We start from the raw sequence: 27166 nt of genomic DNA, 5'->3' as shown, positions 1-27166 counted from the left end.
TTACTCTCTCAAGTTGTTTTAAACTCGAATAAGTTTCTTTCTTCTGTTGAAAATAAAAGTTATTTGGAAGAATGTGACTTCCATAGTATATTTTTTTCCTATGGAAGTCAATGGGGACCAGCTACTGTTTGTATAGCCACATTCTTCAAAATATTAATATTAGAACAATATTAGAAGGAAATTAATACAGGCTTGGAACAACATTATAGTGCGTAAATAATGAGATCATTTTTATTTTTGGGTGAACTATCCCTTTAAGGACAAACGGCAGCGTGTTTACTATTGCTACTGTCTCTTTAAGAGCTGCATTTTATACACGCATTTGACAAGCAGATTTTCTCTCAATTTTCTCAAGTTTGCTTTCACTTTAGACATCACCGACTTTGTTTATGTAAACCTTGTGTGTATTTGACAGTATTAGCACAATAAGACTCGAAAGATAACTTAGTCCAGTATTCAGGCTCTGGTAGACAGGCTTTGCATGTGAGCTTCACATGTAACTTATGCGCTGAGAAACGCACATGTTAGAACAGCGCATCAGCACGCGAATTAAATGTTTAACCGACAAGGCATTAAAGCACATGCAAATTATGAACTTTTGTGAACTGTAGTGTCCCGTTCCGCTGCGTTAACATTTGATCTGAATATACGTCGCGTTGTGCAGTATGTTGGGACAGAGGCGCCAGAACAGCAACTGAGAATGCGCGATACTACGATATTTCTTCAAAAGCAGATCGTGGAGACATTTTAATCGTCCACGATAAAAAATCGTCATATCGCACACCCCTACACTGTAGTCACTTGGACTATATTAACGATGTCTTTAATGCATTTTCTGGGCCAGCAAGTTATAATGTCTTAGAAGCCTATGGAGAAGTGAGACAGCTCTCAGATTTAATCAAGGTCTTTTAATCGACGAAGGTCTTAAGGGGTTGGAACAACATGAGGGTGAGTAATTACTGACAGAATTTTCATTTTTGGGTGAACTAACCCTTTAATACAGGTAATGAGTGGAGAACAGGAGGGCTTCTTAAAGAAAAACTAACAGGTCTGTGAGAGCCGGAATTCTTACTGGTTGGTAGGTGATCAAATACTTATGTAATGCAATAAAAAGCAAATTAATTATTTAAAAATCATACAATGTGATTTTCTGGATTTTTGTTTTAGATTCCGTCTCTCACAGTTGAAGTGTACCTATCATAAAAATTACAGACCTCTACATGCTTTGTAAGTAGGAAAACCTGCAAAATCGGCAGTGTATCAAATACTTGTTCTCCCCACTGTGTATGTATGTATGTATGTGTATATGTGTGTGTGTATATATATATATATATATATATATATATATATATATATATATATATATATATATATATATATATATATATATATATATATATATATATATACCGTATTTTCCGCACTATAAGGCGCACCGGATTATAAGGCGCACCTTCAATGAATGGCCTATTTTAGAACTGTTTTCATATATAGGGCGCACCGGATTATAAGGCGCATAGAATAGAAGATACTGCAGTCAAACGTTTGACTGGGTTTGCGTTATGCAGTGGTCACCAACCTTTTCAAGCCTAAGATCACATCCAAAGTCCAAATGTAAACCAAGATCTACCACTTGCAAAAAAATATGAAAAAACAAGTGGCTGAGCTGTAAAACCTTGTTTATACTCGACGCGTCCGCATGAGCGCGAAGGTAATAAAAAACTCATATCCGTCTGCTCGGGCAGATTCGGCTCAAAGTCGTGCATCTTCGGATGCGGAGGCGCGCGCGCGGCAAAATGACGTCATTGTGACAGCGCGCGCGACTTTGAGCCGAATCTGCCCGAGCAGACGGATATTAGTACATCTCATCACACCGGCACCCAGTTTGCGCGTCTAAATCAGTTGTATGGTCTGGTGTTCAGTCTAAAACAAAACAGTTGCGTCAAGTATAAATGCCTCGTCTGTTTGGGGAGGTGCGCGCGCAGTCAGCGGAGGCTCGCGCTCCGGTGCCAGGCGAAAGTCAAAACGGTTTAAGTCAGCGGTTGTTTTACAGACATTAATATAAGGCGCCAGATCCATATATAAGGCGCTCCGGATTATAAGGCGCACTGTCGTTTTTTGAAAAAATCAAAGGCTTTTAAGTGCGCCTTATAGTGCGGAAAATACGGTATATATATACACACACACATACATATACACATACATACACATATATGTGTATGTATGTATGTATGTATGTATGTATGTATGTATGTATGTATGCATGCATGCATGCATATACACATACACATACACTGTGTATGTGTGTATACATACATACATACATACATACACACATACACACATACACACACATACATACATACACGCACGCACGCACGCACGCACGAAATAAAAACATTTCTAACAATATAAATCGTTACCATCACCTTTTATCAATTTAACGCATCTTTGTTGAATTAAAGTACTAATTTCTTTAAAAAAAAATTGTTATTGTTCCCAAACTTTTGAACGGTAGTGTATATTGTCACAAAAGATTTCTATTCTAAATAAATACAGTTCTTTTTAACTTTTTATTCATCAAATAATCCTGAAAAAGGTTAAAAAAAAATATTAAGCAGCACAACTGTTTCCAACATTGATCATAAATCAGCATATTAGAATGATTTCTGAAGGATCATAAAACACCAAAGACTGGAGTACTTGCTGATGAAAATTCAGCTTTGCATCACAAAAATAAATTACATTTTAAAGTATATTAAAAAAGAGAACCATTATTTTAAATTGTAATAATATTTCATAATATTACTGTTTTTTTTGTTTGTTTTTTAACTGCAGGCTTGATGAGCATAAGAGACTTCTTTCAAAAACGTGTCTATATTGTCTTAATGGACGTTGAGGAGGAAAGTTTGAGTGGCCAAAGACTCATAGAGACAGAGCGTATTTAGGCCACGCCCACACCCAGGGGGAAAACAATCAAAACGTCTCCATTGACTTTGCATTGCGAGAGGCTGCCTCCTTGTCATTTCTTGCTTCTAACAAAAGACAGACAAATGCCTAAAAGCTGCTGTGTGACAAGGTGTACAGCAAACAAGCTAAAAAACCCAGAAATACGTTTTTATTAGCTCTCGACCTCAGAAAACGAGTGTTTAGTACATAAAAGTGGATACAGGCAGTTGAGACAGAGCGTCACGTGTCTCATTACTCTGAGAACTAACGTACGCCAAGCCGGAGGAGACCGTAATCGGTAACACAGGATAGTTTATCTTACAGAAATATAATATATAAAACTGACATTTGGATATTTGACTCACCAGTGACCAAATGTTTAACTTGCTGCACACGTAGTGTATTTTAGTGCATACTGAGTGTCAGGATCCCACAATTTACCCATTCGTTCCAGCCTGTATCCACTTTTATGTCCTCAAACGCTCGTTTTTTGGGGTCGACAGCTTATGAAAAAAATTTCTGGGTTTCTTAGCTTGTTTGCTGTACACCTTGTCACATAGCAGCTTTTAGGCATTATTCTGTATTTTGTTAGAAGCAAGAAATGACAAGGAGGCAGCCTCTCGCAATGCAAAGTCAAAGGAGACAGTTGGTTTGTTTTCCCCCTTGGTGGGCGTGGTCTTCAGATTATGACGCGTTGCGCTCTGTCTCTATAATCACAGATGGAGAATTGCAGAGATTAGTTGAGTCTTGGGGTCAGAAAGCCTATTAAAAAAAAAAGATCAAACAACCCCTACATCCCCACATGTTGTTTGGGAGGTTTTCAAGAAAAATGTTCCTCGCTCCTCCAAAAATAAACTCCAGCATATTCAGTTGTCAGACACGACTGGAACTTCAAACAGCACAGGGATCTGTGGTCAGATGAAACTAAAAAAATAGCTTTTTGGCAGCAAACACGCTAGATGGGTTTACACGCACAACCTTGAGGCGGATGGGCTACAACAGCAGAAGACCCCACCGGGTACCACTCATCTCCACTACAAATAGGAAAAAGAGGCTAACTTACGCCCTGAGATAAAGTGTTCAGACTGCAGACTCGGCAACGATTGTATTTAATTATACAGTACAATCATAACATAATACAGACATTATCTTAATTTCATAATGTCCATAAACATAACAGTATTGCTGGCCGTAAACCGAGAAAGTGCGCTTGTCGTCCGGTGTGCGACCCCCTTTAGGGGTCTGGGGGCCCCTGGGCTTGAGTTTATGTTTGGGCCCTGCCTAGTGCCTACGTTACAAATGACCTTAACCAGAACATCATTATAGAGTAGAAAAAAATACACAATTTAAATATACTTTGAGGTTCCTAGAACGATTACTATGCAACATTCCTAGCCTAGTCAAAGTTTAGAGGTAATATTAAATAGTCATTATAATACAATAAAATACAGGATGTGCTCTTATTAATTGAGAGAAGATCAAAACCCTGAAAAAACACTGAGCAATAAAGCCAGAGATGAACCGTATTTATAAATGTATTCTCATATCTGTTTCCTCTTATGTCAGATTCTTACATTTAATCAATACAGTCAATCAGAATAAGACACTGTATGGCTTTTACCAATAAAAAAAAAATCTGTATATCAACAAAATACGTCTTTGTATTTACACGTACTGTTTAATGCAGCTCAGATGTATTATGAATGGATTTACACTGCAATTGCATAATCAGTGTTGGGTGTAATACTAATTAATTATTGCTGTAATTTAAATTTATTTTCATTCAAAAAGTAAAGTAAGGAGTTACTCTTAATTTCTTTGTAATTTAATTAGTTACTTCTAATGTAATTCCATCATAGACTACAGAACAATTCTATATAAAATATAATTTTTCTCCCTTTAAATTCTTTGGTCAGTTAAAGAGATTTTTAAAGAGATATTTATTTAAAAAGAATTAAAGAGCAGTTTCATGTCTATCTTTATATTGTTCAAATGGTTGATGGTGATATGGGATTTAGAAAGAAATTAGTAATAAGTAATGCAATACTTTTTAGAGAGAGTTATTAGTACAGTAATCTAATTCTGTTCTGTTTCCTTTAGTTCCTGCTCTGTTTACTTCCAGTTTCATTGGTTACCGATTATGTCCGTTTGTTGCTATAATTGTGTATACATTTCTCACGTCTAGTTTACTTTCCTTTGTTCTACCCCTGTTTATATAACCCTGTTTCAGTTGTTCTTGGTCACTTCTCATTTATGCATTGTGTGGTTTGTGTTATTCTCCTGCATGTTCATTCAGTGTTTTTTTTGTAATCTCCTTCGTCTTCGTGGCTGCTGACCACATTGTAGCACTTATTTATTATAGCAAAGAAAATAAATGTAAAATGTTTTTTATTTTATTTTTAATGGCGATAATATTGCATATCGCTATATTGAGTCACCACAAGGGAAATTCCTTCACTGCTACAGCCCTAGTCTGTTTAGCAGCTCTGGGTCTTTTTTTTTTAATGTAATTTTTGGCTTGTGGGGGGTGCTGGTTAAGGTGTTAAGCCCATTCATTTACATTAATTCATTTAAGCCCATTCATTCCCATTATTGAAATGCTTAAATGTGGACATTTTTATGTTACCATCTGTATGTTCTGTATGCCTGCATTTGTCACAGTCACCTACGGCGCATGGCCTGCGACCTCGTGTCTACGGCCAAACCACAGTCGTTCTGATATAGAGCCATATCCCACTCCTGCTTGTGTGATTTTCACTGTATGTAGTTGAACAAAAGACAATTTTCCATTCACTATGATGCTAGAATCAAGATTACCTTTTTTCATACACTATTGTTAAGTCATGTTCATTCTAACTATGCCTTTGCTTTGTTGTTTAATGTATTAAAAAGTTCATGTAAATCTCTGTACAGATTGTCATTTATGGGAATATACCAAAGAAGGAAAATGTGGTTTATCTGTCAAACCATCAATCCACAGGTAAGTCTCTGTTTTGCAGTCAATACATAATCTAATCTATAAACATTACAAAATCTTTGTGATTCATACAATGGCAAAACCATGTTTTTTTAAAATATATGTACAATGTTATTAAGTACTGTGGTACATATGTCTGTGTATCATTGTATCTGACACATCACTGTACCATTTGTAAGGGTTGTGTTCTCTATTGTAGCTGATTGGATTATTGCTGACATGTTAGCCATTCGACAAAATGCACTTGGACACGTAAGATATGTCCTGAAAGATGGTCTGAAGTGGCTTCCTTTGTATGGATGGTATTTCTCACAGGTAGAGTACACATCTAATTCTAGGAAACTGTCCCACACATACACAAACACCACATACATTTCTATGTAAATATTGCAAAAATGCATTCTTAGATAAATTAGGATTGAATTGAATGGTTTTATAAACAATTTACACAGAAGTTTCATTCTGCTAGTGTTTTATAAATAAGACCGGTTGTGTGTTTCTGGCTATATAACTTTTGTGTCATTCACAGCATGGAAGTGTGTATGTGAAGAGAAGTGCCACCTTTGATGAGAGAGCCATGAAAAAGAAACTATCATCTCAGACCAAACTGGGCACACCTGTGAGTATATATCCATCAGTCAATCACAGGGCAGCAATTCAATGCATTTAGGCATGTAGACATGGTTGAGATCTAGTTCAAGCTGAGCATCAGAATGGGGAAGAAAGGGGGTTTAACCTCTTGACGCGCACTGTCCCATCCTCAGGCTTGACGTAACATCATGAAATCGTTTGTAATTATTTTAAATTTTTTAAAGAATGGTTTAATATATGTGGCACATGTAAAATTAACTGTAAAAGCTTTCTCTAGCCCTTAAATAATTTTGTTACCAAGGGGCATTTTGCAGCTCCAAGTGGCCATTAAAAAAAAAAAAAGGCACTAGTCAGAGAAAAACCTTGCAAGAACCTCTTTTTTATTATTATTTTTTTATTTTTTATCATCCTCAAACTTGAAACATAACTTCTTAAGACTTGTGTTTTTGGGCCCAGTGTATTTCTAGCTGTCACAGGCACCTTTATTTTTATTTTTTAATGATAAAAAGATGGTATGCAAAAAACTTTTCCATTCCAAAATACTTCAGCATGTCTATCCTTTTTTATATATATATATATATATATATATTTTTTTTTTTTTACTTGTATTAATTCTTAAACTCGAAAATAAAGCTCTATTTGTCATCTTTCAAATGATACCACAATTATGCTTATTCTCCAAAGGGTTTAGGAAAGCCAAACATTTGAGTCCAAGCATGTCATTTTCATGTTTTGGGCTCAAAAGGGGGGTGCGCGTCAAGAGGTTAAGTTACTTTGAACGTGGCATGGTTGTTGGTGCCAGACGGGCTGGTCTGAGTATTTTAGAAACTGCTGATCTACTGGAATTTTCTCACACAGCCATCTCTAGGGTTTACAGAGAATGGACCGAAAATGAGAAAATATCATGTGAGCAGTATTTCCATGGTTGAAAATGTCTGGTTGATGTCAGAGGAGAATGGGCAGACTGGTTTGAGCTGATAGAGAAGATCGACTTATAACTGTCGAAGACCCGTTATAAGATTTCTAGCACAGGTTGTCAGATTGAGATTTTTTATCTGTTGGTATTTGATCGAATCCATGATGCCATGTATCTGAACAAGATGTCCAGGACCTCTGGCAGAAAATGAGGCCCATAGCATTAAAGATACAGCAGAGTATTTCATTTTACACATGGGGTACTTTTTTATACCTGTGTGCACCAAACACATCTTAAGTGTTTGCTGCCAAAAAAGCGATTTTTTTTGTTGTTGTTTTTTTCACTTTCAATTATTTTATTTCAATTAAAGGTTAGATTTTTACATTTTAAAAAATATATATATATCAAAAGGATAAACGATGCAGATTTATTTTTTACAGCCATCTTTGATCATATTTACCAAGGGAGCAAATAATTCTGACCAACACTGTATGCACGAGATGCACACCAAATTGAGTTAGGAGAACAATAAAGCCATGCACATTTTCAGTGCTTGGTCCCTGATAACAAGCATCAATTTTATCACATTAGCTTTATCTTTTTTTTGTTTGTTTAGTGATATTGACACACAACATGAAGCTGTCAATCTAATCCTTGATTTTGCACTTATTTTAGACTCTAAATTAATTTAGATTATAATTTATCAAATAGTTTGGTTTGTGTCTAAATTTTTTACAAAAAGAAAATAATAAAAAAATTGATGATTTTAGATTTATTTATTTATTTTTACCAGAATGGAGCTACATGGTTGCAGAGAGGGGTTAAATTAATGTTAAATTAATTGATATATTTATTGTTATTTTTGTATTATATAATTTTTGTAAAAAATATGAACGTAACCTTTTTCCAGACAATGAAAAGTGCCCTCTACTTATCTCTGTGCCTGTATGGAATTTTTGGGACTAAAATAGTTTTTTCCCATGACACTATTTGAGCTATCCAGCTGTGTCATAAATGTTCCTGTATTACTGTTTGTTGGAGCCAAGCCCTTCCTCTTTCTTCATGAGCAAGGGGATAATGGTATTCTGCGTCCCTTTCCCATATTTGATATTCCAGAGTTTTGCATTTTTTCTCTGTGACACAACTGAGTAATGTCTACCTAGAATTGCCCTGTCCCACGACTGTGATACTCATAATTCACTAAGAGTAGTAAGTGCTGCATTTTTTATGACTCTGTTCCACTTTTTTTTTTCTACACAGATGTATCTTGTCATTTTCCCAGAGGGAACCCGTTACAACCCTGAGCTCAAGAAAGTAATCAGTGACAGTCAGGCTTTTGCCTCTAAAGAAGGTATTGTTTTTCCTCTATTAAGCTGCCCTTCAGATATGAACTCTTTTATATAAATCACAATGAAACAGAAGTAGAAACGGGTATTTTGTACGTACCTCTGTATTGTAATGTATGTACAAAATATATTCACAGTAAGATCTATAATATGCATTTTAGGGTGAATTTATTAAATGAAAATTTGCAAGAGTGAACACCTTTGTTCACAGTTAAAATTTACTTAGAATTCACTTCTATTTGATATTTGAAAACAGAATTATTCGACATATCTGTAGACTTTGAACTTAAACTCAGTGGAATAGCAATTTCAGTTAACTTGTCAATTAATCAGCCATGGCTGCATTTCTCAAAAGAATCTTAAAGGGATAGTTTACCCATAAATGAAGATTATGTCATTGTTTACTCACCCTCATGTTATTCCAAATCAAGACTATCGTTCATCTTCAGAAAACAAATGAATATATTTTTTATATTCTCTCATCATTTTGTCCATCCATTGAAAACCCATGCAACCAAAACTTTCTTGCAAAAATAGTACAAAAAGACATAAAGGAAACAACAAAATGTTTCATTTATCCCTTTAAAACTACAGTAAGTATATCATAGAGACAGTCGGTGACAGTTGTTTTTACTTTGTACTTGGGCAGCCTTTCCCAAAAGCATTGTAAGCCTAACACTATATACCGTCCATCACTAATAAATAGCTCACATTTCTAGATGTTGTCCCCATATACTAGATCACTGTTTCTCAAACTAAATTTACTTGTTATAGTCATGTTGTCTTGCCTGTTGCAGGACTTTCTGTGCTGAAGCACATTTTAACACCAAGAATGAAAGCGTCACACGTTGCCATTGAGACTATGAAGGAACATCTGGATGCTGTCTATGACATAACTGTTGCATATGAGGGAACTCTCACAGCAGACGGCCAGAGACTTCCAGCTCCTACAATGCCAGGTTTGTTGTTATTGTAATACATTGACTTTGCAAGCAACTGAAACTAACACAGGAAATGTGATGGACACACAGTGTTATACCACTGATTGAGTGCTGGTAAAATACAGATATGTGAATTTCCTGTCACTTCCTGTAAACAGTGAGTGTTGCAACATGTTGTTCTCCATTGGTATAGGTTCTCAAAAACACTAAAGCAACAGAAAACATCCTGTAGAAAACATCCTGTTTTTCACAGGAATAAACAGTAGCAACATTTAGATAGCTGTCAGGATATTGTGTCTACATCCTTTATGAAAAAAAAACTTTTTCTTTTGAGACAATGGTAAGCAATAGGGTTGTCACGATACAATAGTTTCAGTAGTTGATGCCAACCAGTAACATTTGGCAATTCTCAATTAGCTTGTTTAGTCTGTCACGCATCACCGTTTCTGGGTGCAAGCTCTCTGTCAGATCCCACAAGCAAACACAACAAATAGTGCTAATATACACTCACAGTGTTATAATACTACTAAAATATTAACCTTGATATTAACCTGTATCTCCATACTGAATCTCTCGGTCGAGTTTGTTTAATTTTTTTAATGAATCGTTAAAATACTGGTGTCCAGGATGATGTGAGCACAGAGACTGTAGGGAATTTTTAAAAGGTTAGCTTGAAGGTGTGCTATAAATGAGCTCATAAACTGCTGTTGAGTTTCTGTATTCTCACTTGAAATTAAGTAGAGACTTGGACCTTGAAACAGTGTTCATTACGTTGGCATATGCAAGTATTACTGTAATTAATTTAGTTAATAAACAATCATGCAACAACACATGTGGTAAAGGCAGAAAATATCAAAAACTTTAAACTAAACATTACACTGAGGGTGTAATGTCCAACCCCTTTCCAGTTGGTGGCGAGTTTGGCACACGTGAGCACCCAGTTTAAAGCGATGCGGACCAGGAGGGATATTTGAGTTCAGTCAGATACAGAGCGGCGATGGAGGTCAGTTCGTTTAATGTTTTACGTTAATTGTATTTTGTAATATATTGAGTTGTTCATACGTGCTTGTTCAGGCACAAAAGGTCATGTTTTAGTGGGGAGGACATTCATCTGCTTCGTGTGGTGTTGAACATGAAAATTGGTGCACAGTCGCTGGTCAAGCCACCTCATTTATATTCCGCTTTATACAATGCAGATTGTTTCAAAGCAGCTTTACAGTGATAAGAGGAAATTAATGCAACAGATTATTTGGGCTGTACAGTAGCTTTAGAAGTGAGTCACTGTCCATCTTAAGTAAGTTTTTGATTAATTAATTTCCATTGTAAAAAATAAAATGTGCGAGGCCATGTAGTCTTTCTTAACAAAGTGACATCGCCAAGAACTTGTCTGGCATGCATAATACAACGTTTTTAGCCGTTTCTGTTAATCCGTGTGAATGGGAATAATAAAAAAATAAAAAAAACTTTTGTCGTGAAGAAAAACAACTTTTGTTGTGTCGATGAGGCCTTTGCAGGGGATAGTCTAGTTGAAACGGTCTTTGCTGACTCTTCAGGGCTGCGTTGTCGTCGTGTCCAGGCACATGTCCTTCATCTGATCTGATTATGGCCGGGTTCCGGCTGACTAGGGAAAACCTCGGGATAAACATAGAAACTAATATTAGCGTAGATGCCATTCTTCTTATGATGTAACGAGTGCATCAGGTGTTATGGGAAGTGTTCCCGGTTCCGGTTGACCTAATTTATGCTGTCTAACAGTCGTGATTTGAATAATAGAAATTGATAATGTGTAGGGCTGTCCCCGACTATGGATTTTCATAGTCGAATCAGAATCGTCATGTCTTGCCTATAGTCAACTAATAGTCGAATCATGTGTATGGGGATGGGGGTGGGGCTTTAACGTTTCAAAGCCGCGATGTACAGAAAATCACACAAAGATATAGAAGAAAATGTATAAAAACATTTTTGATCAATAAAACTAAGAAATAACATAAATAACTCCAGAAAGGCCACACTGCAGATTTGCATTTCACATGCAAATCAAATTAAATTGGCTAAATTACCTGTGCGAGCAGGCCAGCCTACAGCACAACATCGATGCACCGAAAAAATAAACAATTAATTTACTAAATTAAATTAGAACAGAATATACCTTTCTAATAAATAAAAATACAAAACGAAATAAATCAGAATCAAGTCACAGGATGAGGAGCAAATGTGTTCAAAATGCCTAAAGTGCAGGGGAACATATTCAAAACACAAGCCACAAATAGTTAGATTAGATAACCCTGACAGATTAATAAATAAAATAAAAATAAAGAAATTATTAAAATAACGATAGTAGCCAGAATTTTCAACTTTGTCTTTTTAACTGCTGAAACAACAATAAATGCTAAACTGGAGAGGCAGTCTTTTTAGCTAAAAATGTTCACAGCATCCAAAAATAAAATTAGAACCGGCTGAAAAGTTTTGAAATCACTTGTACCTGATCGAGAGAACAAATCCTGAACGTCTTTCACTCTGTCTGTCTGTTGGAGTCTTTTCAAATTGTGTGCGCGGATAAAATACATTCTAACGTGAAACCCAGTCTATGCGTGAAACATGTTAACGTTGGCCGGCAGAAGTGCGATCATGGTTTTCCTGATGCTAAATCCAGCCTTGGAGAATATCCTTTCTGATGGTGTGCATGATTCACACTTTAGATTTTCTTATCCCAGACATTGTTAAAGATTTAAATCCTTGCCGCGAAGACGCTCCTCTGTCGGTCACGGATTAAAAGTGAAACTTAAATCTGTCACGGGGTGTTTGGATTTATTCACGCACGTTAAAAAATATTTATTAAAAGCTTCTTTCTTTGCACATTTTTATATACAGCATTATCATAATAGGCTGAATATTAACGTATTGACATAAAAGCTAGTTCTATGTGAAATCAGACATTGAGCGCCCTCATATAGCCAAAGTGGCATGATCCTCGTTTCATAACACCTCTGCGAAGATTCGACCGTGAGATCGGTAGTCGAAACAGGCTCCTCCTATCGAAGCATCGAATCTTCGACTATTCGGGGTCACCCCTAATAATGTGTTGTGTTTGCCAGGTTAAAAAGATGTGTTTTTAGTCTAGATTTAAACTGACAGAGCGTGTCTGCATCCCAAACAATGCTAGGAAGACTATTCCAGAGTTTAGGTGCTAAATAGGAAAAGGATATACTCCCCGCAGTTGTTTTGAGATTGTAGTAGACGTGAAGGACTATAATGCGTTAATAGCTCGCTCAAGTACAGGGGAACTATGCAATGCAATGTTGACAGAACCGGGCTAGTATGGTCATACTTCCTATCTATCACTATAGAGTAATTCCAATATAACAATTATCACTGTAATTATATTTATAGGTCTATATTAATATGATTTTTTTTTTGTCATGTGCTCACTACACTAGGCTAGTTTCCAGCTGTTTGAGCATACTCCTATATTGCTGCTTTTCTTTGTTTTAAAAAGCAGACTTAATATTTATTAAGTCTTAATTAGTAGATGACTAGCACATGAACCGCTGTGCCGTGCTGCTAATATTTATCAAGTAGTAGAAACACCCCTTCCCATGCCCAAAACGAGGCATCTGCGAATGAGAATCCAAAACAAGAACTGGTGAGACGTTGTCCTGCTCCACTTTAAAGACGATGAGTGGAAGGAGAATTTTAGAATAAGTTATTTTTTGCACTTCATTCAGCAACAACAAACACTCGTTCCACACTTCATACGTCGTTACGCCATTTCTATGTCAGTACTTTTGTAGTTTCTGGTTTCAGTCCGATCAAGTGTTAATGTCCTCTCGACTGGATTAGAAAAGGTTTAAACCACCCCTTACAATCCAAATGAAATTATCTAATGTAGGCAATTCATTGCGATTGACGTGGTTACATGTGACTTTTTTTATTCCGACTGTGGTTTAAATTTGTGGTCCCAGTTATGAATATGGGATTAACTGATATAAACTACTAGTATTTTATATGTACAGTAAGCAGAAAAATTGCTAAACAAACAAATCCACAAAGTGGATTTAAAGGTAGGGTAGGCAATTTTTTTTATAAACACTTTTTGTTATCCTGGGTGTCTGGTCTCAAGACAAAAATGTTCGTCGGTCCGAATGCAATGATAGAATGTCCCACCTGCCTGTCAACTAATGTATTTCCATACCTCTGTTCACCTTGCTCGCACAGACATCATACGTCATCAGCGTATGCCAAGATGGTTTTATTATTGAGAGATACGAGGGTCCGTGGCTCTACCGTTGGATTAAGTGCAATGGCTAACTTGATCACGTGTGCTTTGATAATCAATCACAATACAGCCTTGACGTAATTTAATTTCATTTAGATTTCTGTGTCAGTCAATCACTGTTTGTGTATACCATAAAATGGATATATAAGGAAGTTCAATAATGATTTGTTAAATTATAGTTTTTGTCAACAGGTGACAAATCATTGAAGAGATTGAAAAGCTTTATGTCTTGCATGAATAAATGGGAATGGTTTAAATTTAAGGTCAAACAAATAACCATTGATATAGGAAAATTCTTATCAGTGACGACAAAACAAAAACTAAAGGAACTGATTGAGGAAATACATTTATTGGCAGTTAAAGGTATAGTGGAGGATTTTCTTTTTCCGGGTGGATCATCAAGACTATTGGTCCTCCTAATTGTCAATCATTCTGGTGATATGTTTACGTAAGGCCGTCGTACGTGCTCGTCCTTTCTGCGCATGCGCACTTTCAGGTGTATATGTGTGGTGAGCTATGGTTTCAGCCTTTCATTGAAGCTCGCCGTTCTCACCGGGTTTTTTCAAAATGTCTGAGGGTCGCAAGAGAAAAAGTGTCTACGAATTGTATGACAAGAAGAGAAAGGCCTCTGAAGAAAGAAACAAGACCAGTGTTTTTGGGAGAATATTTCACACGCTGGCGTGCGCTAAAAGTACAGGTTGGGCTTCCCACTGAAGCCTCAGTCGCGAAGTTTCTACTCGACAGGTAAAGTTTGGCATGCTATTTGGAGAAATCCATTTAAAATCACTGCTAGTAAAAGTTAATGTAAGCTATGATTAGCGATGGTAGCGTTTAATAGGCGTTCCCTCTCGGGAGCAGGTAGAGTGTTGCGCATGTGCATTTTTTCAAAAAGTGGAGAGGGCGGTTCTTTTCTAAAATTCGGGAAAATCCTCCTCTATACCTTTAATACACAAGTATCACCAGAAAACAGAGCAAAACTACAAGCATTGCGATCTCAATTAGTTGTACTCAGAAAAAGCAAATGGAGCTTAAATCTGTTCAAGAGCCCGGTGGATTTAAAAAAGGAAGCCCGGTGGCCTTGAAAAACAAAACCAATACAAAAAAAAATGTATAAGCTTGATTGTATCTTTGATACAGTCTTTGTATCAAGATTCATCTTTGATGAAGATATAATGATATTATAATTGATGATCAAAAAGAAACTCAGAATGAAATTTGCCTTTTCTATCGTAACCTTTATAAATCTATCTTATAAAAAGGCGGATTGTGATTCTGTATTTTAAAATATTAAAGATATAAAAAACTAAATGATGATGACAAATACCTAACTGATGATAAGTCGACTTTAGTGGAAATTGATTTGGCATTAAAACAAATGAAAAACGGCAAATCACCAGGTATTGACGGTTTCACAATAAAATTTTTGGTAACACTTTACAATAAGGTTCATGAGTTAATGTATTAACTAACATGAACTAACAATGAGCAATACATTTGTTACAGTATTTATTAATCTTTGTTAATGTTAGTTATAATAATACAGCTGTTCATGTTAGTTCACAGTGGGTTAACTAATGTTGACAAGTACAACTTTTGATTTTAATAATGTATTAGTAAATGTTGAAATTAATATTAACTAAGATTAATTGATGCTGTTGAAGTATTGTTCATTCTTAGTTCATGTTAACTAACATAGTTAACTAATGAACCTTATTGTAAATTATCGAGTTTTTAAAGCATTTTTGGAAGGATATAAGGAAATTATTAAATAATGCATTTTTGGAATGCATTCAGAAAGGGAGCTTATGCCCTACAATGAAAACAGGATTAATAGCCTTGCTGCCTTAACCCAAGAAACAGTTGCTGTCAGTAGATAATTGGAGACCAATATCTCTGTTCCTTTTATACACGGTGTTCAAAATGATTATGCAAGTGACATATCAGTAGAATTTCAGTACAATAAACATTTAGATTTGAGTTTTTCAAAGAAAGTGTTTGTTTGTTTTATTTCTCCATATCTTTTTAGATAACTGGTATCAATCTCAGACAGGTTTGTTAAATAGTTTGCCAGGTCTACTTATAAACTGACCATTCCATCCATCTAGACCAGTGGTTCTCAACCTCTCCTGCAGGGACCCCCTGACAGGCCATGTTTCTGTTTTAACCCTGAAATGGCACACCTGATTCAATTAATTAAAGGCTTAATGAGTAATTGACTAATTGATTAACTGACTAATTCCTACTCTTCCTACTCTAATAACTACTCATTAATTGAATCATGTGTGCCATTTCAGGGTTAAAACAGAAACATGGCCTGTCAGGGGGTCCCTGCAGGAGAGGTTGAGAACCACTGATCTAGACCATCCACTGTAGTACGGCATTCGTCATTGAATAAAACTATTTAAAAATGAGTCTTCATGTGTTTCTACACCCACTTTAAACATTTCTCTTTGTGATCTTTGGTTAGAGGTGGCTGAAATGCAACTTTACACACAACTGCCAGCCTGCATGGAGAGGTTCTTTAGACTCACGAGACACCAGCAGCTTCAAATACCTGTTTGCTGCTCAACAGTGTCCTTTTAATACAATTACTTTTTTTTTGACAAACTTTCCTTAAGCCTTTATCAGACCCAGTTCTCTTGTGCTGTAAATTACTCACAAAGTTTGATAGTTTGATAATCTCCTTTCAGTTTTCACACAATATTAGTTGTTTTCATGCCTTTTGCATAACATTTCACCATTTCATGCTTTTCATCTTCAGAAAGATCTTTCTTCCTCCCCATATTGCATAGAACTGTGACTTTTTAAGTAGGGTTTCCATTTACCTAAGTAGACCTGGCAAACTTCTTAACAAACCTGTCTGAGATTGATACCAGTTATCTAAAAAGATATGGAGAAATAAAACAAACACTTTCTTTGAAAAACTGAAAACTGAATGTTAATTGTACTGAAATCCTACTAATATGTCACTTGCATAAAAATTTGTAACAGTGTAAGTTACTTGCCTTGGTTAAGGCTAATCATCTAACACTCAGTTTCAATCAGCATTTGTTGAGGGAACATATATCCAAAATTATATTAGATTATCATTCAAAGATACAATCAGACAGCTTTTTTATTTATAGATTTCTTTAAAGGATTCGATACCGTGGAACATGAATTTATATTTACAACGCTTAAAAAGTTTAGTTTTGGGGAAAGTGTTTTGCACGGTTATTAATTTTATATAATAATATGTATAGTTCTATATCCCTCAATCTTAGAATTACACTCTTAAGAAAAATGGTTCTAAACAGTACCAAATTAGGGTTCTTCGGCTTGTAAAGCAGAACCCTTTTTGGTGCTAAACAGAACCCTTTTTTTTATAAGGTTCCATAAAGAACCATGCTTTGAAAGTGTTATATAGGACCTTAATTGTGTTAAATAACCTTTTCATCTATATTTATTTTCATTAATATTAGTATCTTCATATTATTAATATTACTATAATTTTTTTTTATAAATTATGAATATTGTTTTTTTAGTCTCTCTATCTGCCTGGTCGTATATCTTGTTGCCTCTATTTGGGTTTGACTTTTCTTTTTTTTTTTTACCGCATGTGTCAAATTAGGTACTTTTTTTTTTAATGACATGGAAGATTGTAGAAAAAATTACAGTGCTCTAATAAGTTGTTAGCTGAATACATTAATAAATAACAATTGACATTGAACACGATATATATGTAATGAAGACCAAGTTCCAGTGAAATATCTTCATAATCCCCTATGATGTCTTTACGTCCTTCATTATGTGTGTATTCTGAGTGGCAGTTTATCTCTGCAGATGATGAGGTTATGATATGTGACAGCATCTGAAATACACAATTGAGTTTAGAGTTACATTGTGTCTCTTCCATTTGATTATGTAAAAACAGTTCATGAAGTCCAAAAATTTACAGTATGAGCCCTTTACCATTTTAAAAGGAATAAGTGAAATAAAGTCATGGGATAGCTTTAATGTTTTTTTGTGACTAGGTATGTTTAGGCATAAAGTCATAATTTAAAAAATATCAAACACTATGGATCATAAATTCCATATCTGTTAGCCTACTTTGTGGAGAAGAGAAGATGAGTATCCTTAACTGAACAGAGCTGCTCACACTTACATGTTCTGTTAAACTAAAAAGAGAAAAATACTGTTAGGAAATTGTTAAAATGTATAGACATTTTAAGATAGAAATCATTTACCTGTTGAGAGTATGTTGACAGTCTTGTATAGTTGAGCTCCAGAAAATCAGTAATGAGGTGGCTTTGACAGTTACAGATTTGAAAAACAAAAAGGTGGGAATAAAGAATCCTAAACACAAAGAACCATTTCAGCATATAAAAGGTTCTTCAGGACGATACGGTTTTAAATAGAACTGTTACTGCGTGTAAAGCAAAATTCACTTTTATATGGTCTTTGCAGTGTGTGGACACAACCACCATACAATGAGAAAAAAAAATGATCCTCAAAAAGCCTAAACACTTAATCAAGCCTTTTGGATTTTCTGATTAAAATGATCATATTGCTCATGCTCCGCCCACGACAGCTGACGGACTGTCCCGTATTAGCATATTTCTGCCCTCAGCCATTTGTATACTGTCTGCCAAGGCAGCACTTTACATGTCTTATGTTGACAGAGTGAGCAGTTGCTCATTATCATTTAAAGAGACATGCACCGAAACGGGTCGCTGTGAACAGAGCTGTTTTTGAGGAGGTCAAACGAGTGTTGTTTTACACAACCATTGAGGAATTTTAACCAAAGTATGTTACAAACTTTACATGAAGATCCTAAAGAATCATACCAACTTGTGGAAAATAGGCATCCGATGACCCCTTTAAAGAACCATCTTTTTTTTAGAGTGTACTTTTATAATTAAAATTTTGCGTGGAATGGTTGTCCAATTTCTTAAATTGTTTATACTGTGCTCTTAAATGCTAGCTTACTTAATTGTCAACCATTCTCAATTAAAAGGAATAACCATTTTTGATTGAGTATCGAATTAGTCAATTTGCTTATGACACAGTAATTTTTTTAAAGAGACAAATCTATAATTGAGAGAGCCTTGAACATTATTTCAGTTTTTTCAAGAGCATCGGGCCTATGCTTTTAAAAAAAAGTGAACTGTCACCTCTATTCGTTTGAGGACAGTATAGAATCCATTCCGGTTAAATCTGAAGTGCAATAACTTGGTTTAATAATATCTAAAGATTCAAATACAAGAGAACTAGTAATGAAAATGAACAAAAATAAAATACAAATCTCTTAATCACTGGCTTCACCTGTCTATTATGTGCAGAATCCTTTTGACCAAAGCAGAAGGCATATTTAAACTAATTTATCCATCTAATTCTAATTCTATGTTTCTCCTCAACTGATTGAAAAGGTTAACTCTGTAATGTTTCATTTTTATATGGAAAAACAAAACTCATTATATTGAAAAACCCCAGATGATTAAAGACTATAAAAATTGAGATCTGAATCAATGATTGGTGTACTCAAACTTAATTAGATAAAATCATATTTAACACAGCCTAATTCAATATGGTTTCATATACCAAAGTGTGTATTCAAGAGGGTCGGAAGATTAGAATTTTTGCTTAAATGTGATTTTGAGATTTCTTAATTGCTTATTAAGCTTTCACTTTTCCACAAGCAGACATTGCACTACTGGAAAATATTTACCCACAAATTCACACCTCATGGCTCCACCCTGTGGAATAATAGGACCATTACAATAAATCGGAAGACATTATTCAAACGAGTGTTTTGAGAAAAAAAGTTTTGTATGTTGTTGATTTGATAGATGAAGCTGGCCAATTTATTCAATATAATTCATTCATGGATAAATTTGCGATAAAATGTTCCTATAGAGAATTTAACCCTCTACGACATCTATTTCACCTATGCATTCAAGACTGCCTTTGAGAAATTGGATAATCACAACGGAGTCACTCTTTTGACTAGGAATGATGGAAATTTCTTCAGCCTATCCCGAGCAGCTGCAGACTCTGCTTGACTGTTTCTCAAGCTCATGTGATGTTTTTGGGCTCTCAATCAGCTTGAAAAAATCTATGACAGTCACAAGCTGCCAACATGTATTGCTTTCAGTTAAATAATATAGAACTTGATGATGTGGGAAAGTTCAATTATCTTGGATCTACCATGACCCATAAATACCACCCTAGACAATGAGATTTTGGTCTGGTTGGGGAAAGCGGCCTCTACTTTTGGACGTCTGACAAAACGTGTATGGCGGAATAAGCATCTGTCTGTCTGCACTAAAGTAAAAGTGTATGTGTCATGTGTTCTGAGCGTCCTGTTGTATGGCGCTGAATGCTGGTCTACCTACAGGCAACAAGAGAGTCGGCTAAGTGCCTTCCATACTAGATGCCTCAGGTTTATAATCGGTAAGACCTGGAGGGATAAAATGTTAAATAAAGATTGGTTCAAAGTGACAAAGTGAACCTCTTTCTTTCCTCCCGCCTAAAATGTATTTGCCTTAAGGGGGTCGCACACCGGACGCGCAGCGCCACGTCTTTTAAATTCAAACACATTATTCTCTATGAGTGTACACACACCGGCAGCGTCTGTCCGCGGCGCCCAGCAACGGCTCAGGACCGTGTTCAAAATCCTGCCGCGCCACAGAACGCCATTTACATAGTTTTATATAAAATTTACATTTATTTGTCTCAAATCGTAGTTAATGTATTTACTGACTTCACCCCGTGCTGCAATATACATTTAGTTTTATATTCATTTACAGAAATCAGCTGCTTGAATGAAAATTGCTGATGTTATCGGATTTTCAGGTGAGAGTTGTCCTAGACGCGACGCGGCGCTGCACTGTGCGACCCCCTTTAGATGGGCTGGACATGTCACCACTGAATGCCCCCCTCCCACGCAATTCTACAGTGTGCTCAAGAGAACATGAAAGAACGTCGCCGGGAATCCAACCAACAAACATGAAATATGCTAGCCACTATATTTCTGTATCCTATTGTCACCTGCATTGTCGCTTGCGACAGAAGCATGCCAATCATTAGAGAATTGAATAGTGTGTGTAATCCTCTCGTAGAGCAATCCCTCTTTCATTAAAACAACTAATACAAAACACTCTTACATATTAAAAATGTATTTGTTAAATTGCACAAGTTGATAAAAAGTGCAACAACAAAGTAATTGGAAATGTACTAAAATGTTAATTATTCTGCAATTTCAACACCAGCAATAGTAAACATTTTTAATAATGAAACATTTAGAAACAAATACTGTTATTATCTTAAATGGCCTATTGTACCTAAAATGAAGGACATTCAGTTTAGAATCATCAATGATGTTTATCCTGCTGGTGAAATTTTATGGAAAAAATTCTGTTTTGAAGTAGATTTTTGTGGATTCTGCTCAGAAGAGCCTAAAACCATTGAAAAAAAATTCAATAATAATCTTGCCGTCACATTGCAGTTCTGGCAGGATCTTTACAGATGGCTAAATAGTGGTACGGAAATTCCTTCACTAAAATTTGGTTTATGTAGATGGTCTCTCAAAGATATCATTGATGTTAAACGTTATTATTACTATGGGAAAATATCATATATATAAAAGCAAATAGAATTAAAGCTGCAAGCAGCCTCACAGGGGCCAAGCCCTCCAATGGTTCCCTGGGTTCAAAAAGTAGCTAAAAATACTTTGCTTTCAAAACTTTATAAGAAACTTTAATAACCAAAGTATTCTTACTATAGCAGTGCAGAGCCGCAAGAACAAAAACAGCACAAATTGAATATACATGTAAATGTACATCAAGCACAGCAGCCCAGCGAGCATTTAAGCACCAACAGCAGTGCAGAGCCGGAAGGAATTTAAATGACAACTTTATAGTTGTCCCACACAGGATTCGAACCGACGACCGGAATGGTTCGGGACTCGTGACATGTGGTTTAGCAACTTGCGCCACTCAGAGGACGTGAATTACACAGCTGCTGAGGAGAGGCTTCAGTGTATGAATGAGCACACAAAATCATGTTAACGAGATTAGCATGCTAAGCTAGCTTAATGCTAATGTAGCTTATGGTTATCCTGATAGCTGAAGAGCCACATTAGAAAGAATGGCATCTGGTTAGCATGCTAACCAATTATTATGCTAAGCTAACTAGCATAAGGCAACAAACACAGGCTAGGTCAACTTTGGAGACGAATATCTCGGGAACGGTAGCGAATATCAAAAATCTGTTCAGTCATTCCTGTGCGGCTCGGTCTAAATAACATCTGATAATATTTTGGGCAAAATTGAGCAAAATTTGAAGGAGGAGTAGCGAAAAAACTGTTTTTCATTTGCTCCAATATGGCGGACAGTCACATTGTTGCAAAATGACAAATGAGATATCGTCGGAATTGTGATAAGCCAAGGAACATAATGACATAAAGCAATCAAAATTTGAACAATGTTTTCAAAAGTTATAAGCATTTTTGCAAAATACCTTATACCTCTGGAACACTAGGTGGCGCTGTGTTCAAACTTCTCAGGTACCTTCAGGACATGGTGTCGATCATCCCTACCAATTTTTGTGCCGATATGTCAAATAGTTTATAAGATATTGCAATTTATGACAAAAATCAAAATGGCGGACAAATGGTTCATCCAATCCTGGCAAAATCAGTATCCACGGATTCGGCATGACCCAAGGAATCCATAGATACCACATTTATGATTTTTTGACAAACTGTTCAAAAGTTATTGGCCAAAATAGCCATTTTCCATATCTCATGACCCGTAGGTGGCGCTGTTTCCAACTTTGGCAAGGACCCTCAGAGCATACTTCCGATGAAGTGTACCAATTTTCGTTTCGATTGATACATTTTTGGCCGAGATACAGCCTCTTAGCCAATTTTGGGTCGACCTCATTAAGTTTGCGACACAATAACTTTTGAACAAAGATTAATAAAAAAAATCTGTTCAGTCATTTCTATGCGGCTCAGTCCGAAGATCATTTGAGCACATGGTTGGACAAAATTGGACAAAATTTGAAGGAGGAGTAGTGAAAAAACTGAATACTGTACTTTTCAAAATGGCTACTACTGTAATGGGCGGAGTCTTAATGTAAGATATTGATTGTGATCAGCATGATGAGAGGAATCAGGTGTACTAAGTTTAATTTTTCTAGATCAAAGGGTTCAAAAGTTATAACCATTTCAATGTTGAATTTTTGAACTGGTGGTGGCGCTATAGAGTTGGTCCTAGAGGCTCAAAAATTGGTCCAATTACTATTCATTAGCATCACTAGAAGTGTACCAAATTTCATCATTTTCCTATGTACGGTTCATAGGGCTGCCATAGACTTCCATTTACGGAATAATAATAATAATAATAATAATAAGAAAACTAACAGATACAATAGGTGCCTTGCCCCTTCGGGGCTTGGCCCCTAAATATAGCTGCAAGCAGCAATACAGGGGCCAAGCCCTTAAACGCACCGCAAGCAGAACAAGTATGGTGCACAGCAAGCACAGCCAGCACATCGTGTACATCAAGCACAGCAAGTACTGTAAGCACTGCAGCGCGCAAGCATTTAAGCACCAACAGCAGTGCGGAGCCGGAAGAACAAAACATCAGAAATTAAATGTACATGTAAATGAAGCACAGCGAGCATTTAATCACCAACAGCAGTGCAGAGCCGGAAGGAATTTAAATGACAACTTTATGCACAATTTTAAAGTCGTTCCACATGGGACTCGAACCCACGACCAGAATGGTTCGGGATTCGAGATACGAGATACATGGTTTAGCAGATTGCGCCACTCAGAGGACGTGAATTTCAAAGCAGCAGAGGAGAGGCTTCAGTGTAAGAATAAGCACACAAACTCAAGTAAACGAGATTAGCATGCTAGGCTAGCTTAATGCTAATGTAGCTTATGGTTAACCTGATAGCTGACAAGCCACATTAGAAAGAATGGCATCTGGTTAGCATGCTAACCAATTATTATGCTAAGCTAACTAGCATAAGTCAACAAACACAGGCCAGGTCAACTTCAGAGATGAATATCTTGGGAACGGTAGTGAATATCAAAAATCTGTTCAGTCATTTCTATGCGGCTCGGTCCAAAAAACATCTGATCAAATTTTGGACAAAATTGAGCAAGATTTGAAGGAGGAGTAGCAAAAAAACTGTTTTTCATTTGTTCCAATATGGCGGATAGTCACATTGTTGGAAAATGACAAATGAGATATCGACGGAGTCGGCATAAGCCAAGGAATGTAATAACATAAAGCAATCAAAATTTGAACAATGTTTTCAAAAGTTATAAGCATTTTTGCAAAATACCTTATACCTCTGGAACACTAGGTGGCGCTGTGTTCAAACTCCTCAGGTACCTTCATGACATGGTGTCGATCATCCCTACCAATTTTTGTGCCGATATGTCAAATAGTTTAAAATATATTGCAATTTATGACAAAAATCAAAATGGCGGAAGAGTGGTTCATCCAATCCTGGCAAAATCAGTATCCACGGATTCGGCATGACCCAAGGAATCCATAGATACAACATTTATGATTTTCTGACAAACTGTTCAAAAGTTATTGGCCAAAATATCCATTTTCCATATCTCATGACCCGTAGGTGGCGCTGTTTCCAACGTTGGCAAGGACCCTCAGAGCATACTTCCGATGAAGTGTACCAATTTTCGTTTCGATTGGTAAAAGTTTGGCCGAGCTATAGCTTCTGAAACAATTTTGGGTCGACCTCGTTAAGTTTGCGACATCATAACTTTTTTTTTTCCAGTATAGAAAAAAGTTCTGTTCAGTCATTTCTATGCGGCTCAGTCCGTAGATCATTTGAGCACATGTTTGGACAAAATTGGAAAAAATTTGAAGGAGGAGTAGCGAAAAAACTGAATACTGTACTTTTCAAAATGGCTACTACTGTAATGGGCGGAGTCTTAATGTAAGGTATTGGTTGTGATCACGATGAAGAGAGGAATCAGGTGTACTAAGTTTCATGTCTCTAGATCAAAGGGTTCAAAAGTTATAACCATTTTAATGTTGAATATTTGAACTGGTGGTGGCGCTATAGAGTTGGTCCTAGAGGCTCAAAAATTGGTCCAATTCCTATTCATTACCATCACTAGAAGTGTACCAAATTTCATCATTTTCCTATGTACGGTTCATAGGGCTGCCATAGACTTCCATTGGCGGAAGAAGAAGCAATTGTTATTCTGACAATAACAATTGCTAATATAGCTGCAAGCAGCAATACAGGGGCCAAGCCGCTGTAGCACAGTAGGGCTGTTGCGCAATGCGGAGCCAGAAGAGCAAAAACAGCAGAAATAGAATGTACATGAAGAACTGATGGGTTCATAAGTACAGATGAAATCAAAATGAACAGAAGTTCTGATGAGAACGAACACAGAATGTAGAAAAAAACACTTATTTCTAATCCCAGTGTAGGAAACATTAGTACAGCTCTTATCCTGATAATAAAAGAATTCAAATGACAATTTTATACACAATTTCAAAGTCGCCCCACACTGGTCTCGAACCCACGACCAGAATGGTTCGGGATTCATGACGCATGGTTGAACAGATTGCGCCACCCAGAGGACATGTTTTACGAAGCTGCAGAGGAGAGGTTTCAGTGTAAGAATAAGCAGACAAAATACATGTTAACGAGATTAGCATGTTAAGCTAATTTAATGCTAATGTAGCTTATGGTTATCCTGATAGCTGAAGAGCCACATTAGAAAGAATAGTATCTGGTTAGCATGCTAACCAATTATTATGCTAAGCTAACTAGCATAAGGCAACAAACACAGGCTAGGTCAACTTTGGAGACAAATGTCTCGAGAACGGTAGCGAATATCAAAAATCTGTTCAGTCATTTCTGTGCGGCTCGGTCCAAAGAACATCTGATCAAATTTTGGGCAAAATTGAGCAAAATTTGAAGGAGGAGTAGCAAAAAAACGTTTTTTCATTTGCTCCAATATGGCGGGTAGTCACATTGTTGCAAAATGACAAATGAGATATCGTCGGAATTCTCATGAGCCAAGGAACATAATGACATAAAGCAATCAAAATTTGAACAATGTTTTCAAAAGTTATAAGCATTTTTGCAAAATACCTTATACCTCTGGAACACTAGGTGGCGCTGTGTTCAAATTTCTCAGGTACCTTCAAGACATGGTGTCGATCATCCCTACCAATTTTTGTGAAGATATGTCAAATAGTTTAAAAGTTATTGCAAATTATGACAAAATTCAAAATGGCGGACACGTGGTAAATCTCATCCTGGTAAAATCGGTATCCACGGATTCGGTATGACCCAAGGAATCCATAGATACCACATTTATTATTTTATGACAAACTGTTCAAAAGTTATTGACCAAAATAGCAATTTTTCATATCTCATGACCCGTAGGTGGCGCTATTCCCAACTTTGGCATGGACCCTCAGACCATGCTTCCGATGAAGCAAACCAATTTTCGTTTCGATTGATCAAACTTTGGCCGAGATACAGACTCTAAACCAATTTTGGGTCGACCTCGTTAAGTTTGCGACAACATAACTTTTCAAACAAGATGAATAAAAAAAATCTGTTCAGTCATTTCTGTGCGGCTCAGTCCAAAGATCATTTGAACAAATTTTGGACAAAATTGGACAAAATTTGAAGGAGGAGTAGCAAAAAAACAGAATACTGTACTTTTCAAAATGGCCACTACTGTAATGGGCGGAGTCTTAATGTAAGGTATTAGTTGTGATCACGATGATAGGAGGAATCAGATGTACTAAGTTTCATATCTCTAGATCAAAGGGTTCAAAAGTTATAACCATTTAAATGTTGAAATTTTGAACTGGTGGTGGCGCTATAGAGTTGGTCCTAGAGGCTAAAAAATTGGTCCAATTACTATTCATTAGCATCACTAGAAGTGTACCAAATTTCATCATTTTCCTATGTACGGTTCATAGGGCTGCCATAGACTTCCATTGGCGGAAGAAGAAGAATAATAATAATAATAATAATAATAAGAAAACTAACGGATACAATAGGTGCCTTGCCCCTTCGGGGCTTGGCCCCTAAATATAGCTGCAAGCAGCAATACAGGGGCCAAGCCCTTAAACGCATCGCAAGTAGAACAAGTATGGCGCACAGCAAGCA

At 36.4% G+C, this 27166-nt stretch overlaps 1 protein-coding gene across 1 annotated transcript in view; it reads left to right on the top strand.

The window, feature by feature from the left end:
• Positions 1-27166, top strand: part of agpat5 (1-acylglycerol-3-phosphate O-acyltransferase 5 (lysophosphatidic acid acyltransferase, epsilon)) — a 93054-nt gene that overhangs the window by 5294 nt on the left and 60594 nt on the right. Inside the window, exons 2-6 of the mRNA XM_082154527.1 lie at positions 5863-5929; positions 6126-6241; positions 6456-6545; positions 8694-8784; positions 9577-9738. Coding sequence (XP_082010653.1) covers positions 5863-5929; positions 6126-6241; positions 6456-6545; positions 8694-8784; positions 9577-9738 — 526 coding nt within the window. The remainder of the gene's footprint in view (positions 1-5862; positions 5930-6125; positions 6242-6455; positions 6546-8693; positions 8785-9576; positions 9739-27166) is intronic.

This window comes from Leuciscus leuciscus (genome assembly GCF_965113295.1).
Source record: "Leuciscus leuciscus genome assembly, chromosome: 22".
NCBI classification, from domain to species: Eukaryota; Metazoa; Chordata; class Actinopteri; order Cypriniformes; family Leuciscidae; genus Leuciscus; species Leuciscus leuciscus.
This window is presented reverse-complemented; position numbering and strand designations above follow the sequence as displayed.